The 17,822-nt window shown below is 39.3% G+C and overlaps 1 protein-coding gene across 2 annotated transcripts in view; it reads left to right on the top strand.

The window, feature by feature from the left end:
• The window catches only part of LARS1 (leucyl-tRNA synthetase 1), a 70,685-nt gene that overhangs the window by 3,935 nt on the left and 48,928 nt on the right, over window positions 1–17,822 (top strand). For both annotated transcript variants that reach the window (XM_005906617.2, XM_070374555.1), the window contains exons 2-5: window positions 10,638–10,756; window positions 13,034–13,121; window positions 13,515–13,595; window positions 15,702–15,839. In XM_005906617.2, coding sequence (XP_005906679.1) covers window positions 10,638–10,756; window positions 13,034–13,121; window positions 13,515–13,595; window positions 15,702–15,839 — 426 coding nt within the window. The remainder of the gene's footprint in view (window positions 1–10,637; window positions 10,757–13,033; window positions 13,122–13,514; window positions 13,596–15,701; window positions 15,840–17,822) is intronic.

Genomic DNA, 17,822 nt, shown 5'->3' with positions numbered 1-17,822 from the left:
TTATTGGGCATTTACCATAGGTCTGGTACTATGCTAGGACTTCCCTGGTGGCTCAGACGGTAAAGCGTCTGCCTACAAAGTGGGAGACCCAGGTTCGATCCCTGGGTCAGGAAGATCCTCTGGAGAAGGCAATGGCAACCCACTCCAGTACTCTTGCCTGGAGGCTCCCACGGATGGAGGAGCATGGTACGCTACAGTCCACGGGGTTGCAAATAGTCGGACGTGACTGAATGAATTCACTCTCCACTCTGGTACTATGCTGGGCTTCCTAATTCGCACTAGTGGTGAAGAACCCATCTGCCAATGCAGGTAGATGTAGAGAGACGTGGCTTCGATCCCTGGGTTCCAAAGATCCTCTGGAGGAGGGCATGGAAACCCATTCCAGTATTCTTGCCAGAATAATCCCATAGACAGAGGAGCCTGGCAGGCTGTAGAGTCCATAGGGTCACACAGAGTCTGACACACTGAAGCTACTTAGTGTGCACGCGCACTGGTGCTATACTAAGTCCTTCATGTGTATTATATCTTTTAATCCTCATAGTAATAGTAGAAGGTAGATATAATTATTACCTATTAATCTCATTTTATAGATAGACAAATGGAGGCTTAAAGAGGTTAAGGATCTTGTTTAGGTTCTATAACCAGTGGCGCTAGGATATGGCCAGAGTACTAAGAGAAAGTGGAAATATAAGTGAGAAGATGAGAGTTTTTGTCCAGTCTGACCATTTGCTGGCATAATGATCTCTGAGCTTCAGATTCGTCATCGTTGAAATAGTAATACCTGGTCTGCCCATTTCTTAGGGTGATTGTTTTTTTTGTGTGTGTGTGTGTAATAAAGTTTTATTAAAGTATAAAGGAGACAGAGAAAGCTTCTGACATAGGCATCAGAAGGGAGCAGAAAGAGTACCCCCCTGCTAGTCTTCAGCTGGATGTTATATAGTCACTGCTGCTGCTAAGTCGCTTCAGTCGTGTCCGACTCTGTGCGACCCCATAGACGGTAGCCCACCAGGCTCCCCCATCCCTGGGATTCTCCAAGCAAGAACACTGGAGTGGGTTGCCATTTCCTTCTCCTTAGGGTGATTGTTGCCCATCTCTTAGGGTTGTGGTTAAAATCAAAGAAGTTAGGGTTCAGGTCAGGTCAGGTCAGTTCAGTCGCTCAGTCGTGTCTGACTCTTTGTGACCCCATGAATCTCAGCACACTAGGCCTCCCTGTCCCTCGCCAACTCCCGGAGTTTACCCAAACTCATGTTCATAGAGTCCGTGGTGCCATCCCGCCATTTCATGCTCTGTCGTCCCCTTCTCCTCCTGCCCCCAATCCCTCCCAGCATCAGCGTCTTTTCCAATGAGTAAACTCTTTGCATGAGGTGGCCAAAGTATTGGAGTTTCAGCTTCAGCATCAGACCTTCCAATGTGCATAAATGTTTTAATAACTGTACAGTGCTATACATATATGACTGGAGAAGGCAATGGCACCCCACTCCAGTACTCTTGCCTGGAAAATCCCATGGGTGGAGGAGCCTGGTAGGCTGCAGTCCATGGGGTCGCGAAGAATAGGACACTACTGAGCGACTTCACTTTCACTTTTCACTTTCATGTATTGGAGAAGGAAATGGCAACCCACTCCAGTGTTCTTGCCTGGAGAATCCCAGGGACAGGGGAGCCTGGTGAGCTGCCGTCTATGGGGTCGCACAGAGTCGGACACGACTGAAGCGACTTAGCAGCATACATATATGACAAAGTTTATTATCTAGTTCAGTGGTTCTTTACTGGGGGTGACTTTGTCCCACAGAGAACAGTTGGTCTGGAGACTCTAGAACAGGACAGTTGGAGGTATGCTACTGGCAGCTAGTGGGTAGAAGCTAGGGGTGTTCCTAAATATCTGGTAGTGCACATGCCAGTCCCTGAAAACAGAATTATTTGGCCCCAAATGTCAATAGAGCTGAAGTTTAGGAACTTTGCTCTCATTAAATAGCCAATTGTTGGAAATTCCCTGATGGTCCAATGGTTAGGACTCTGTGCTTTCAGTGCAGGGGACAAGAGTTCGATCCCTGGTTAGGGAACTAAAATCCCACAGGCTGCGCAGCATGGCCAAAAAAACCCCAAACAAAACCAAAAAACCCCTGGTTGTTTAGTTGAGTAACCAATGAAGAAACAGACTCAGCTTGATCAAGTGACTTGCTCAAAGTAATACAGCAAGTTGGTGATGGGGCCGATATCAGATTTCATTACAATTGACCTTGGAGGTTTTGAGAAACAAGGTTTTCTGAAAAGCAGAGACCTCAAAGAAGAGCTTTCCTGCATTCAGCATCCTCAGTACAGTGAAAAGAAACAGTACTAAGCAATTTGTGAAGACTATTGCTTTCATGTCCTTCTTTAAAGTGGGTGACATGGTCATTTTTAGGCAAAAAATATTTGTCATGTGACTTCGGGCCTGTTAGCATTGTATGTGGTGCTGAGCTGAGCATAAAAGTTCTATAAGACGCTGTCTGCCAGAAGTTCACAACCCAGTTGGGTAAATGTCAGGAATTATTCGGTTGCATGCAGTGGAAGCCAACTCAAGTTGATTTAAGGAGAGAGGAATTTAGTAATGATATACTGGGATTTCATATGACCCATAACCCTAGCATAGAAAGTACAACTAGGCTTCATGGGGTCTTAGATACTTTTCCTTTGTGAACCGCTTCATGGAAAAGAAATGCAAAAAAGCAAAATGGCTGTCTGGGGAGGCCTTACAAATAGCTGTGAAAAGAAGAGAAGCGAAAAGCAAAGGAGAAAAGGAAAGATATAAACATCTGAATGCAGAGTTCCAAAGAATAGCAGGAAGAGATAAGAAAGCCTTCTTCAGCGATCAATGCAAAGAAATAGATGAAAACAACAGAATGGGAAAGACTAGAGATCTCTTCAAGAAAATCAGAGATACCAAAGGAAAATTTCATGCAAAGATGGGCTAGATAAAGGACAGAAATGGTATGCACCTAACAGAAGCAGAAGATATTGAGAAGAGATGGCAAGAATACACAGAAGAACTGTACAAAAAAGATCTTCACGACCCAGATAATCACGATGGTGTGATCACTCATCTAGAGCCAGACATCCTGGAATGTGAAGTCAAGTGGGCCTTAGAAAGCATCACTACGAACAAAGCTAGTGGAGGTGATGGAATTCCAGTTGAGCTATTCCAAATCCTGAAAGATGATGCTGTGAAAGTGCTGCACTCAATATGCCAGCAAATTTGGAAAACTCAGCAGTGGCCACAGGACTGGAAAAGGTCAGTTTTCATTCCAATCCCAAAGAAAGGCAATGCCAAAGAATGCTCAAACTACCGCACAATTGCACTCATCTCACACGCTGGTAAAGTAATGCTCAAAATTCTCCAAGCCAGGCCTCAGCAATACGTGAACCATGAACTTCCTGATGTTCAAGCTCGTTTTAGAAAAGGCAGAGGAACCAGAGATCAAATTGCCAACATCCACTGGATCATGGAAAAAGCAAGAGAGTTCCAGAAAAACATCTATTTCTGCTTTATTGACTATGCCAAAGCTTTTGACTGTGTGGATCACAATAAACTGTGGGAAATTCTGAAAGAGATGGGAATACCAGACCACCTGACCTGCCTCTTGAGAAATTTATATGCAGGTCAGGAAGCCACAGTTAGAACTGGACATGGAACAACAAACTGGTTCCAAATAGGAAAAGGAATACGTCAAAGCTGTATATTGTCACCCTGTTTATTTAACTTATATGCAGAGTACATCATGAGAAACTCTGGACTGGAAGAAACACAAGCTGGAATCAAGATTGCCGGGAGAAATCTCAATAACCTCAGATATGCAGATGACATCACCCTTATGGCAGAAAGTGAAGAGGAACTAAAAAGCCTCTTGATGAAGGTGAAAGTGGAGAGTGAAAAAGTTGGCTTAAAGCTCAACATTGAGAAAACGAAGATCATGGCTTCCGGTCCCATCACTTCATGGGAAATAGATGGGGAAACAGTGGAAACAGTGCCAGACTTTATTTTTGGGGGGCTCCAAAATCACTGCAGATGGTGACTGCAGCCATGAAATTAAAAGACGCTTACTCCTTGGAAGGAAAGTTATGACCAACCTAGAGAGCATATTCAAAAGCAGAGACATTACTTTGCCAACAAAGATTCGTCTAGTCAAGCTATGGTTTTTCCTGTGGTCATGTATGGATGTGAGAGTTGGACTGTGAAGAAGGCTGAGCGCCAAAGAATTGATGCTTTTGAACTGTGGTGTTGGAGAAGACTCTTGAGAGTCCCTTGGACTGCAAGGAGATCCAACCAGTCCATTCTGAAGGAGATCAGCCCTGGGATTTCTTGGGAAGGAATGATGCTAAAGCTGAAACTCCAGTACTTTGGCCACCTCATGCGAAGAGTTGACTCATTGGAAAAGACTCTGATGCTGGGAGGGATTGGGGGCAGGAGGAGAAGGGGATGACAGAGGATGAGATGGCTGGATGGCATCACTGACTCGATGGACGTGAGTCTGAGTGAACTCTGGGAGTTGGTGATGGACAGGGAGGCCTGGCATGCTGCGATTCATGGGGTCACAAAGGGTCGGATACGACTGAGCGACTGATCTGATCTGATCCTTTGTAAAAAGAAAAAAAAAATTAGAAGTTATATTTGACAGTTGTTTTGGTATAAAGACACATATGAATATTACATATTAAAAGAGTTTTCTTCTATCCAAAAATTTGTTTTTTCTCCTGATTTTAAAAGATAATAAAATGTTTTGATGAGCCCCTGGAAGCATTATGGGCCCTAAGCAGTGTGCCTGTTCCATCTGTAGGTTAAGTGGCTGTTAGGAGTTATACAGGCTGTTTTAAGGGCTGGGCGGAAGTGATTTACTTTCTTTTGCTCAAAACAGCTTTGGCAGAACCCAGAAGCATTGTTCCTATCTGAATTCTCCTGGAACCATATGCTTAACTGCCTCTGATGTTAGTCACTCAGTCGTGTCCGACTCTTTGTGATCCCACAGATGGTAGCCCACCAGACTCCTTTGTCCATGGGACTGTAGCCCACCAGGCTCCCCTGTCCATGGGATTCTCCAGGCAAGAATACTGGAGTGGGTTGCCATTTCCTTCTCCAGGGAATCATCCCGACCCAGGGATTGAACCTGGGTCTCCTGCATTGCAGGCAGATTCTTTACCATCTGAGCCACTAGGAAAGCCTCTGATGCACTACCCTAAATAAGACTAGGCTTCTGTTGCTGAAGAAGAATGGGAAGGAATGGATATCGCATAGGCAAACTGCCATCTCTGCCATAGCTTTTTTTCAAATGATAGTCCTTGTATGTTAGAATTGAAAATTGGTCAGCATGTATAGGAATAGAGACTTATAGGTTACTTGTTAAAAAGAGGATTTTGCAGTAAGACGGGCAAAGGAGCTGAGGTCTAGATGAAGTCTTTTAGAAGTCCTTCAGAAAACAGTGAATCCATGGAGGCCCTTATTCTTTCTTGGAAAAGGAAATTTCCAACTGTGTTATACATGCACACTTAATTTTATGGAAATTCTTAGGAAAGAGTTCAGATTGTTTAGCATCTTGATTCAAATATGCAACCCAGGTCTCTGTTATTTTCTATGGCCACAGTATGCAAAAGGTGGCAGTGTGTTGCTCACTTCTCCTTTTGTTTTATTGTATTTTATTTATTTGGTTGTTCTGGATCTTTGTTTTGGCATGTGGGTCTAGTTCCCTGACGAGGGATGGAGCACTCGCCACCTGCATCGGGAGTGCAGCATCTTAACCACTGGGCCACCAGAGAAGTTCTTCACTTCTCTCTCTCTCTCTTTTTTCCTCACTTCTCTTTTTAAATCTTTAAATTTTTGACGGATACTTGCGAGCCTGCTATAAGCTCATTACTTCATGGCAAATAGAGGGGGAAAAGGTGGAAGTAGTGACAGATTTCCTCTTCTTGGGCTCTAAAGTCACTGTGGATGGTGACTGTAGCTATGAAATCAGAAGACGTTTGCTTCTTGGCAGGAAAGCTGTAACAAACCTGCTGCTAAGTTGCTTCAGTCGTGTCCAACTCTGTGCGACCCATAGACGGCAGCCCACCAGGCTCCCCCGTCCCTGGGATTCTCCAGGCAAGAACACTGGAGTGGGTTGCCATTTCCTTCTCCAATGCATGAAAGTGAAAAGTGAAAGTGAAGTCACTCAGTCCGGCCCTCAGTGACCCCATGGACTGCAGCCTACCAGGCTCCTCCGTCCATGGGGTTGTCCAGGCAAGAGTACTGGAGTGGGTGCCATTGCCTTCTTCATACCTAGACTGTGTGTTGAAAAGCAGGGACATACTCTGCTGACAAAGGTCCGTACAGTCAAGGCTGTTGTTTTCCCAGTGGTCATGTACAGTTGTAGAAGTGAAGTGAAGTGTTAGTCACTCAGTCGTGTCCGACTCTTTGCAACCCCATGGACTGTAGCCCACCAGACTCTTCTGTCCATGGAATTTTCCAGGCAAAAATACTGGAGTGGATTCCATTCCCTTCTCCAAGGGATCTTTCCAACCCAGGGATTGAACCCTGGAGTCCTGCACTACAGGCAGATTCTTTACCATCTGAGCCACATGGGAACCCCCACAGTTGTGAGAGCTGGACCGTGAAGAAGGTGGAACACCAAAGAATTGATGCCTTCGATCCATGGTGCTGGAGAAGACTCCTGAGAGCCCCTTGGACAGCAGGGAGATCAAACCAGTCAATCCTAAAGGATATCAGTCCTGAATATTTATTGGAAGCACTGATGCTGAAGCTGAAACTCCAGTATTTTGGTCATCTGATACAAACAATGACTCATTGGAAAAGTCCCTGATGCTGTGAAAGATTGAGGGCAGAAGAAGAGGGCATCAGAGGATGAGATGGCTGGATGGGCATGAACTTGGGCAAACTTCGGGAGATGGTAAGGGACAGGGAGACCTGGTGTGCTGTAGTCCATGGGGTTGTAAAGAGTCAGACCCAATGGGTGATTGAACAAACAAAATATAAGCTTAGATGTTGAGGATATAATGAGAAATGAGACACAGTCCCCACTGTGAATAAACTTACAGTCCTGTGGATGATAGATACTGATACTGTGTGATGAATGCTATCATAGAGGTAATACTGGTAGGTAGGGACATATTAAGAATAGTACTTGATCCACTCTTGGGGAATCAAAGTAGGTGATTAGCTGAGAACTGAAGGATGAGCTAGCTAGGCAAAAAAGATTGGTGGGATATGAGGGTGGAGAGAATAGCTTGAACAAAGGCCCAGCGGGGACGGAGGAAGCGTGACACATTTGGAAAAGTGCAGGTGGCTTGATAGGCCTGGAGTGATGATGAGAGGGGAGAAGAAGGGGCCTGGCAAGGATGAGATAAGAAGGGCCTTAAGTGCCAGGGTTAAGAGTGTGGACTTTGTCCAGAGAGCAGTAGAGAACCTCTGAAAAGGAATTGCATTGATCATATTTGTATTTTGATATAATTTCCACGCATGGCAGTTATGATCTGGTCAGGATTTATAGAAATAAAAAATTTACTTATTTTTATTTTCCTTCGGTTATTAGAGAAACTTATGTCCATGATGTTTCAAGTGTGGAATTGTTTCTTACTTCCTTTATGCCTTTGTGGCAAGGTCCTTTTAATCTATCACTGTACCTCCTCCTAGTAATTTGACGTTTCATCTTTTCTGTTGCTTGTCCTCTCCTGTCTTAAACTTACTTAAAAAATAAAAAGGAATAATAAACCATCCTTCGATTTAAAATATAGAAAACTGAGGAAATTCCCTGGTGGTCCAGTGGTTAGGACTCTGTGCTTTCAGTTCCGAGGGCTGGGGTTTCATCCCTGGTCAGGGAACTGAGATCCTATAGGCAGTGAAGCACAGCCAAATGAAAAAAAAGAAAAAAATATATATATAAAGTTGAAAATAGTAAAACAGAGTTGACAAATTTATGGTAGATTTATACTGAATCTTACCTAATTTTAATACTTTTATTTTTATCATACAATACAGAAGGTATATTTAAGATAGTTATTGAAGAAATAGTAATACTTTTTTTTAATTGCACAGAAGTACTGTTTGCATCATTACTTCAAATTTATGTAACCATTTTAAAAAATAGCTGTCTAAAAATAGCAGCATATCTGTGATTCGAGTAGAAAGCATGTTTTGAGTTGTTGGGTGGAAGTACAGAGGGAGACGTGACATGACTTGGCAAGGTTACCTGCCTAGTAGTAGAGCCCAGGTATTTTCCCATTTAAAAATGATGCAGAATCTGGAAACATTAGCATATAAGAAGGGGATGAAAATATAATTTTGGTTCAGATAATTTTGTATAAGAAAATAAAATTCTAGACACTAATGTTGTTTTCAAAACGAAAAGTATGGTATCCAGCTTTCACACTTGGCAGTTGCATGAGTGCTGTGTTCTTCAGCACACCTGCTTTTAGCAGCTAATTCTTTTTCACAGAGTCACAAACTGAGAGGGAAGTGATAGCCCTTGCTTTTCAGAGTTAGAGTGATCATGTGTATTTTTCCTGTTTATTTTCATCCAAGGGTGGCATAAGGAATGATGGGAATGTTGCCAGGTAATATCCAATATGCTGAAGGCATGCTTGCCATTTTGTTTTTTTTTTTTTTTAATATTTACTGATTTATTATAACGGATATGAATCAGAAACAACCAAATGGAAGAGAGTTGGAGGGCAAGGTGTGGGTGGGGACAGAGAATTCAAAGAGCTTCCATGTCCTCTTCAGGCGGCCACTCTCCCAATACCTCGACACGTTCACCATCCAGGGAGATGAGTCTCCCCATTGAAGAGTTTTTATAGATCTTAATCTTCAGCACCCTCTTCCGCTTCCCCTTCTTAAAGATCAGTAGCCTGAATTTCTAACCCTCTAACTACTTGATCTTTTTGATGATCAGCCCCATCCTAAGGCTATCTTAGGGTCTCAGTCACCCCATTAGCACAAACTCAGGTTGATCAAAAGCGGCTCGTTAGGAATAGCGAAAGATACGCCCATCACTCAGGAAATTCCGAGGGTTTAGGAGCTCTGGCCAGGAACACAGGACAAAGACCAAATGTATTTCTTAATATGCCACACTTTTTATCCTCTGTCTAGTAATCATTTTTGGTTTAAAGGCTATATTTCCTAATCAATATAGTTATATCAGCTTTCAGTTAATTCAGTTCAGTTCAGTTGCTCAGTCATGTCTGACTCTTTGTGACCCCATGAATCGCAGCACGTCAGGCCTCCCTGTCCATTACCAACTCCCAGAGTTCACTCAGACTCAAGATCATCTAGTCAGTGATGCCATCCAGCCATCTCATCCTCTGTCGTCCCCTTCTCCTCCTGCCCCCAATTCCTCCCAGCATTAGAGTCTTTTCCAGTGAGTCAGCTCTTCTCATGAGGTGGCCAAAGTACTGGAGTTTCAGCTTTAGCATCATTCCTTCCAAAGAAATCCCAGGGCTGATCTCCTTTAGAATGGACTGGTTGGATCTCCTTGCAGTCCAAGGGACTCTCAAGAGTCTTCTCCAACACCACAGTTCAAAAGCATCAATTCTTTGGCGCTCAGCCTTCTTCACAGTCCAACTGTCACATCCATACATGACTACTGGAAAAACCATAGCCTTGACTAGACGAACCTTTGTTGGCAAAGTAATGTCTCTGCTTTTGAATATGCTCTCTAGGTTGGTCATAACTTTCCTTCCAAGGAGTAAGCATCTTTTAATTTCATGGCTGCAGTCACCATCTGCAGTGATTTTGGAGCCCCCAAAAATAAAGCCTGACACTGTTTCCACTGTTTCCCCATCTATTTCCCATGAAGTGATGGGACCAGATACCATGATCTTCGTTTTCTGAATGTTGAGCTTTAAGCCAACTTTTTCACTCTCCACTTTCACTTTCATCAAGAGGCTTTTTAGTTCCTCTTCACTTCTGCTGTAAGGGTGGTGTCATCTGCATATCTGAGGTGATTGATATTTCTCCCAGCAATCTTGATTCCAGCTTGTGCTTCTTCCAGCCCAGTGTTTCTCATTCAGTTAATTAGTATTAATTAATTAACCAGTTTTTAGTTAGTACTTGCCTAGCATATATTCTTTTAATTAATAATATTGTTGTATAATTTTTGTTTCATTTAAATTTCATATTAATAGCCTGCTCACCATTTTGGGGAGAAGTTCTTCATCAACTTTCTTGGAAAAAACAAAACAAAACATGTAGATGACTAATCCTCCTGCAGCCTGTATCCACTGGGCCTCACCGTCCTCCTTTGGTGGCAGTAATTGTAGCTGAGCAAGCAGGCACTGTTCTATCCTATGCTTTTTTTAAGTATTCACCTATTTTAACTAAATAGGAATATTTGAAATCAGTGTTTTATTTATTGTAGTATCTAATTAAAAAGAACTTCAAAGCTTTTTAATGTATTTAAGTAAGTCTTTAATCATCCCTTTGAATTTGAAGTGGATAACCCTATCAGGTCATGATAACCCTAATTTTTAATCTTAACTCATTTAAATTTCAAGATAACCATGGAAAGATTATCAGTAAATGGCTCACTTCTGTGTGAACCCAGATCTTTTTTAGCTTTTTTTTAAACAAGTCTACTGAAATATAGAGTGGATTATTCTGTATCTGTTGTGTCTAACAGGAAAGAAAAGGAACAGCCAAAGTAGACTTTTTGAAGAAGATTGAGAAAGAAGTCCAACAAAAATGGGATGCCAAGAAGGTGTTTGAGGTCAATGCATGTAATTTAGAGAAACAGACCAGGTGAGCAATCATTTGTGAGGTTCTCCATGTCATACTTCCATAACCATTTGCTCAGAAACGGCTGTGTGGCAGGAATAAAGCAGATTGTATTTATAATGTCTGAAATAGGCTGAAGGAGGTGACTTCCATTTTCTCTATTTCAAATTAGCATCCTCTTTCCTGTGGAATTCTTAAAGGATTTTTTCCTATGTAAAGGTTTTTTAAAAAACTATTATTTCTCATAGTTAGACAAAGGAGAGTGTTTTTAAGTTTTGTCTTTGTTGACTGATAAAAGGATGTCGTTCTGTTACAGAGATTCATATTATAGTGATAATTATCTCCAAAGGCACAGAATATAAATTTTTAAGGGTTTCTGTAATCTTATTTTATAAATGTATATTGCCTTGATGTTAAGAATTGATAGTAACATAATTAAATGATACTGAGGAAAAAACCAAAAGTAACTGCTGCTGCACAGTACCATGGTAAATATGTGCATCAATTATAAGTTGAGTTGCAATTTCAGATATGTTGGAATGTAGCACAATGTGCTTCTTAGAATTGAGGATATACATGGACAATAGAAATAATGCTGCTAAGTCGCTTCAGTCCTGTCCAACTCCGTGTGACCCCATAGACGGCAGCCCACCAGGCTCCCCCGTCCCTGGGATTCTCCAGGCAAGAACACTGGAGTGGGTTGCCATTTCCTTCTCCAATGCGTGAAAGTGAAAAAGGAAAGGGAAGTCGCTCAGTCATGTCTGACTCCTAGCGACCCCATGGACTGCAGCCTTCCAGGCTCCTCCGTCCATGGGATTTTCCAGGCAAGAGTACTGGAGTGGGGTGCCATTGCCTTCTCCAAATAGAAATAATAGTAGTTATTATTGAACAGTTGTTGTTCAATATGCCAAGGCAGTAGGAAATATACTTTTTTTAAACTGTGTATTCTTGTTTAATCTTCTTAATAATGCTTTAAGTTTACCAATATTTTAATTCTTGTTTTATTGATGAGTATACTAAGACAGAGAGGTTAAGTAACTGGCTTAAGGTTGCATAGCTAGGAATTGACAGGGCTTGGACTTCTTATCAGGACTTTCAGATTCCGAAGTCTGTCTTTGCTGTTAACCTGTACTCTAATGGAATTCTTTTTCTAAGAGAGGAGGGTTTGCTCTAAGACAAAGTTTCTGATGTTATACTTTATTTTTTCCAATTAAAAAAAATTATTTATTCATTTGGCTGTGTTGGGTCTTATTGCAGCACTTGGGATCTTCGATCTTTGTTGCTGCATATGCACTCTTAATTGCGGCTTGTGGGATCTGGTTCCCTGACTGGAAATGGAACCTGGGTCCTCTGCATAGGGAGCATAGAGTTTCTCTGGTGTTATAATTTAAACTAGAATTTGAAGCTTCTATTTGGTTCTAGAATTTTGGTCAACTCTAAAGTAATTTAAAATAATCTAACATGAATTTGAAAGCTCTTTTGCTCAGTGAAAGAAAATGCACTGAAGAAATTTAGAAATATAACATTGAGTGAAAAAAGTGAATTGAGGAATCTTTGTGAAGTAGACCATATTTAAAATAAAGCTCACAAGTGAGTGAAACTAAATGATGTTTAAGGGCATAGACATATGTGCAACTTATTAAAAAACAAAGGAATGTCAAAAGTAAATTTCAAGATAATGGTTATTTCTGGTGGGAGGATGGGGAGGAGCACACAGGTAGCTTCAGTGAATTTATAAGTTGGATAGTGTGCTTACAGGTGTTCGTTGTGTTTTATAACTTACATATGTCTGTTTGATATACTTGATTCATTAAAAAAAAGAATAAAACATAATTAAGCAGCTTTTAACAGGTGCTTTTTTAAGTGAATTTGCCACATATGCATTTTGAGGATGTTTTGTTTTACTTGAGGGACTTCAAATTGCTTTATGTATATTTAGTGAAAGCATATCTCATTTAATCAGTAAAACATTAAGGTTTTCTATTAATTTTTTTTTGTATATCTTTTTTACTCAGTGTTTTAGCTTAAGTTAAACCCTGTTAAATCCTATTTGCTACAAGGATATTTATTTCTTTAATAGCCACCTATAAATATCTTATTTTTTCCTAAATCAAAAATATGTTTCAATTTTAGAGACCTTTTAATTTCTGGATTTATAAATTTAATTTTCGGTATATTTTAAATAACTAAAATTTAAGCAAGTTACTTACAGTAAAGTGTTCCCTTGGCCCCACCCTTAATTGTTAAAGGAATTTAACATTTTTTTTTTTGTACTTTCTTTCTTACATGATTCTTTTGCAGCAAGGACAAGTACTTTGTAACCTTCCCATATCCATATATGAATGGGCGCCTTCACTTGGGACACACGTTTTCTTTATCTAAATGTGAGGTAAAGCTTCCTTTTTGTTTAATATAATGGAATGGAGGGTCTTTAATGAATACTATTTTGAAGAAAATGACATCTATAGAATTTATTTCCTGTTAAGGGAACTTAGAGTTCCTTAATTTTAAGCATGGTTTTTATTTTTAAATAATTTAAGTTTTCTGTTTTCACATGCTGTATGTGTGTGTGCACAGGGTTCTAGGTATGTGTATATGTTCAAAAGTAATTCTTAGGTTGGTGAAGACATAGAAAAACGTATAACTCTTGAATGACTATAACATCTAACTGGTGCTCTAAAGGAAGACGGGAAGAGGAAAACAAAACTAATTGTGAAAAGTCAGAATTTTGTATTCATCTAGCATTTAAATTTGTAGTTTAAAATTAATTTTCTCTCTGTAGTTTGCAGTAGGGTACCAGAGACTGAAAGGGAAGACTTGTCTGTTTCCTTTTGGTTTACACTGTACTGGAATGCCCATTAAGGTAAGATTGCTTGGGGATTGTTTTGTACTCATTTTAGCTTAGAGCTAATAGTAATATCCAATTCAAGAATTTGAAATAGGGTTTTCAAATACATACTTCGGTACTATGTTAAAGTGTTTTTTTGAAATGAGTTGAATTTATTATAGTAAAAGTTAATTTTTAGAAAACATTTGAAGAAATGCTTAAAGGGCAAACATTAAGGTCCAAGTGATTTCTAACTAATTTTGATATCTTTTGGTTACCTTATATATTCACATTTCTGTTTAGAATTAGATAATGACTACTAACAAGTACAGTGGACACTGTTTTGTGCATGCATGGCATATATAGGCTGTTGGCCTAAAATAATGAACAGTTCTATCTGTTTTGGTCCATTTTGTAAGTGTCTTCAATTTGTCATAAATTTATATTAAAAATAATTTTTAATATAAAATGGGTAAGAAAACTACATTTGAAAGGATTCCCTAAATCCTTGGGAGTTGGGAAATTTAACTTACTTCTTTTTATGCGCCAGTCTTTTATTTTGAAAAATGTCCTACCTATAGGGAAGGTAAAAGGATGGTACAGTGAACAGCCAGATACCCTTCGCTTATAGTTACCAAATATTAACATTTGCACAGTTGCTCTAGTTCTGTCTCTCAACATACAATACATGCACGCTTTTTCTTTCTTTGTCTATGAACTCATTGAAAGTAAGTTGGCAGACATCATGGCATGTCACCCCTAAACACTCCAGCTTTTATCTGTTGAGAACAAAGCCATTCTTCTACATTGTCACTATCCCATTATCCTCTCCAAGAAATTAATCATTGATGTAATATTATCATTATCTAATCTATAGTCAAATCTCCCTAGCTGTCCCAAAATGTCTTTTCTGGAAAGTTTTTACTTTTTATTCTTCCCACTTTTATTCTTCCCACTGTCTGACATCAAAAGCCATATAAGTTAACTTGTATCATTTTAGTGATATTAATAGTGTCCATGTTTCCTCATCCTAAAGTTAACTTTTCCTTTTTCTCATTAAAAAGTAATTTATGGAATGATCCATTAAGACCCTTTGACTATCTGGTTATCCAATAACTCAGTGGTTTTAGCATCCTTTCATGATCCTCGTCTTTCAGTAGTTGAATTTGTGGTTGTAAAATGATGACTTTCTAGTTGTCTTGTTTTTTTCCCTGTTTATTAACTGAAATTCTTCTTTTTAGAAGCAACCTTTCCCTTTTTGAAAATTTACAATTCTATATTTGTATTTTTTTTAAACTTTAACACTGCATGCATGCTGCTGCTGCTGCTGCTAAGTCGCCTCAGTCGTGTCCGACTCTGTGCGACCCCATAGATGGCAGCCCACCAGGCTCCCCCATCCCTGGGATTCTCCAGGCAAGAACACTGGAGTGGGTTGCCATTTCCTTCTCCAATGCATGAAAGTGAAAAGTGAAAGTGAAGTCACTCAGTCGTGTCCACCTCTTATTGACCCCATGGACTGCAGCCTACCAGGCTCCTCCGTCCATGGGATTTTCCAGGCAAGAGTACTGGAGTGGGGTGCCATTGCCTTCTCCATTAACACTGTATACGTGGTGTCATCTTTGTTTGTAACAGTGGACCCATTATGGGGTACACTTGAAAAAAGATGAAGTTGAAAATGTAGGTTCATGTTATAATTCTGTAGCTCACTAGCTTTATAACCTTGGATAAATCACTTCATCTTTCAGTGTCTGTTTTCTAGCATATTATCTCTTGTCCTACCTACCTAGTAGCCTTGTGATGATGTGACAGTAATCTTTAAATTGAGAAATGCAGTTTTTAGAGTTGTTTTCAATATGATAATACTATATCTTTATCTTTGTACTTCTGACACCTAACATAAAGTATACTGCATTGAGTAGTCTGGGTACTGAATAAGTCATTGCCAGGTAAATGAAGTAAATTAGTGAATTTTTAGGTACATGATTTGTATCATATGAGTTTTCTGTAATGATCTACACATCTGTAGATGTATTGCTAAAAAGTTCAGAGTCAGTATTAGTTGGCCTTAGAAACAACAAAAAAACTCAAAGTGTTTCTACCTTGGAATTTTTAACTTTACTGCCTCTAATGTGTTTTTTGTAGGCATGTGCTGATAAATTGAAAAGAGAAGTAGAGCTTTATGGTTGCCCCCCTGATTTTCCAGATGAGGAAGAGGAAGAGGAAGAAATCAATGATAAAACAGAAAATATAATAATTAAGGATAAAGCTAAAGGAAAAAAGGTTTGGTGACTTGATGATATTTATTTTGGTTCAAGTTTTATTTATATTTGTCAGATTTATATGTACATTCCCAGAGTAACAATATAGTAGTATCTGACACATAAAATGTACTCATTAATGTTTAAAAAGTAATGAGGCAAAAATATCTTTCTCACCTTTTGATTGCCTTTTTCCCCCTTTTTACTTTATTTTGAAATAATTTTAGACTTACAGAAGAATTACAAGATTGCATAGGGTTCCTTTACATCTTATATAACCATAGTACAGTCCTCAAATCTAAGAAACCAACATTTGAACAATGCTGTTTGAGAAACTACCAACTTCATTTGGTTTCACCGGTTTTTCCTTAACATTCTTAGTCTGTTCTAAGATCCTATCCAAAATCCCATCTTGCATTTGCTTGTCATGTCTCTTCTGTCTTGTCTTCCTGATCTTAGCACTTCTGAAAAGGACTGGTCAGATAACTTATAAAGGATCTCTTCTTTTAGGCTTGTGTAATGCTTTCTCATGAGTAGATTGAGAGGTGATGTGTCTTCAGTGAATCCAATCAAGGAGTATAAGATATTGATGTCTTATTACTGGTGATGTTAACCTTGATCATTTGGTTTAGGTGGTATCTATCAGGTTTCCTACTGTGAAGGTTTCATTTTTCCCTTTGTGATTCATGTATGTTTTGGGAGAGATACTTTGAGACTATGGGAATAACATCTTGTTTTTTTAAAAAATCTATATTTCCTCACTAATTTTAGCATTTTTCAGTGGATCTTGCCTGCAGTGGTTATTGCTGTTTTGTTCTAATGTTGATTTTCTGTTTCCCTCATGTAGAGTTCTTCTGTTTCTTCTTCATTTACTTATTTCTTTTTTGTATCAGTGTGGATTCGCGCATATTTATTTATTCTTTGAGTTATAATCTAATACTACTGGTTTTTGTTGTTGTTGCTGCTGAGTTATTGTTATTGCTCAGATTGTTCTAGCATTGGCCATTCAGGGACTCTTTAGGTTGGCTCCTGTGTCCACTTGACATGCCCCCATTTTTCTTTTATTCCTTTTTTTTTTTTCTGAGCACTTTTGTACTTTCAAGTGCCATAAGATGCTGCAAGCTCATTTTCTATTCTCCCTATTTTAGCCCTGGAGTCAGCCACTTTTCCAAGGAGTCCTTTTTCCTTTTATTGAAAAATGGTATTTAGAAACTAAATTCTGAGTGCTAGGTATGCTCATTGTTTCTAGGTCTTCTCAGTAGAAAGAGCAAGGAAATATGTGTATGTCTACTAGCCCCTGTGCATGTATGTGTCTGTATTTACTTCTTTGTATTTTTTTTAAATGAGATTTTTTTCTTTTTTTTTCTTAATGTAAGCACTTTATTTATTTTTGGCCACACCAACCAGGGATCTTAGTTCCCTGACCAAGGATCAAACCCAAACCCACAGCAATGAAAGAGCCAAATCTTAACTACTGGATTGACCGGGAATTCCTGTATTTTTTCTTTATTTAAAATATTTTTTCCTTTTCCGTTATTTTTTTTTTTTTTACAGCATATTGAATAGAGTTCCTTGTGCTATATAGTAGGACCTTGTTGTTTATCCATCTGTGTATAATAATTTAAATCTGCTAATCCCAAACTCCTAAACAACCCCTCTCCCACTCCCCTTGTCTTTGGCAATCACAGATCTATTCCCTATATCTCTGAGTCTATTTCTGTTTCAAAGATAAGTTCATTTGTGTCGTATTTTAGATTATCCACATATAAGTGATATCATATGGCATTTGTCGTTCTCTTTCTGTCTCTATTTTTTCTGAGTGCATACTGATCCCTCTGGCTCTATTTTAGCACCACAGGGTTCATTCTAGCATTCTTCTTTGCTTATTTGTGACTTCTTTCTCCAGCAGTAGGAAACCTAGCTCTCATTATTTACAGTATATCTGTTATTTGTTCAGTTGTCTACCAGTAGTTACAGAACAGTTTTACCAACTAAAATACATTGG

The sequence above is a fragment of the Bos mutus genome, chromosome 7 (genome assembly GCF_027580195.1).
Source record: "Bos mutus isolate GX-2022 chromosome 7, NWIPB_WYAK_1.1, whole genome shotgun sequence".
Taxonomy (NCBI): Eukaryota; Metazoa; Chordata; class Mammalia; order Artiodactyla; family Bovidae; genus Bos; species Bos mutus.
The sequence above is the reverse complement of the archived record's forward strand: the minus strand, read 5'-3'. Positions and strand labels throughout refer to the sequence as shown.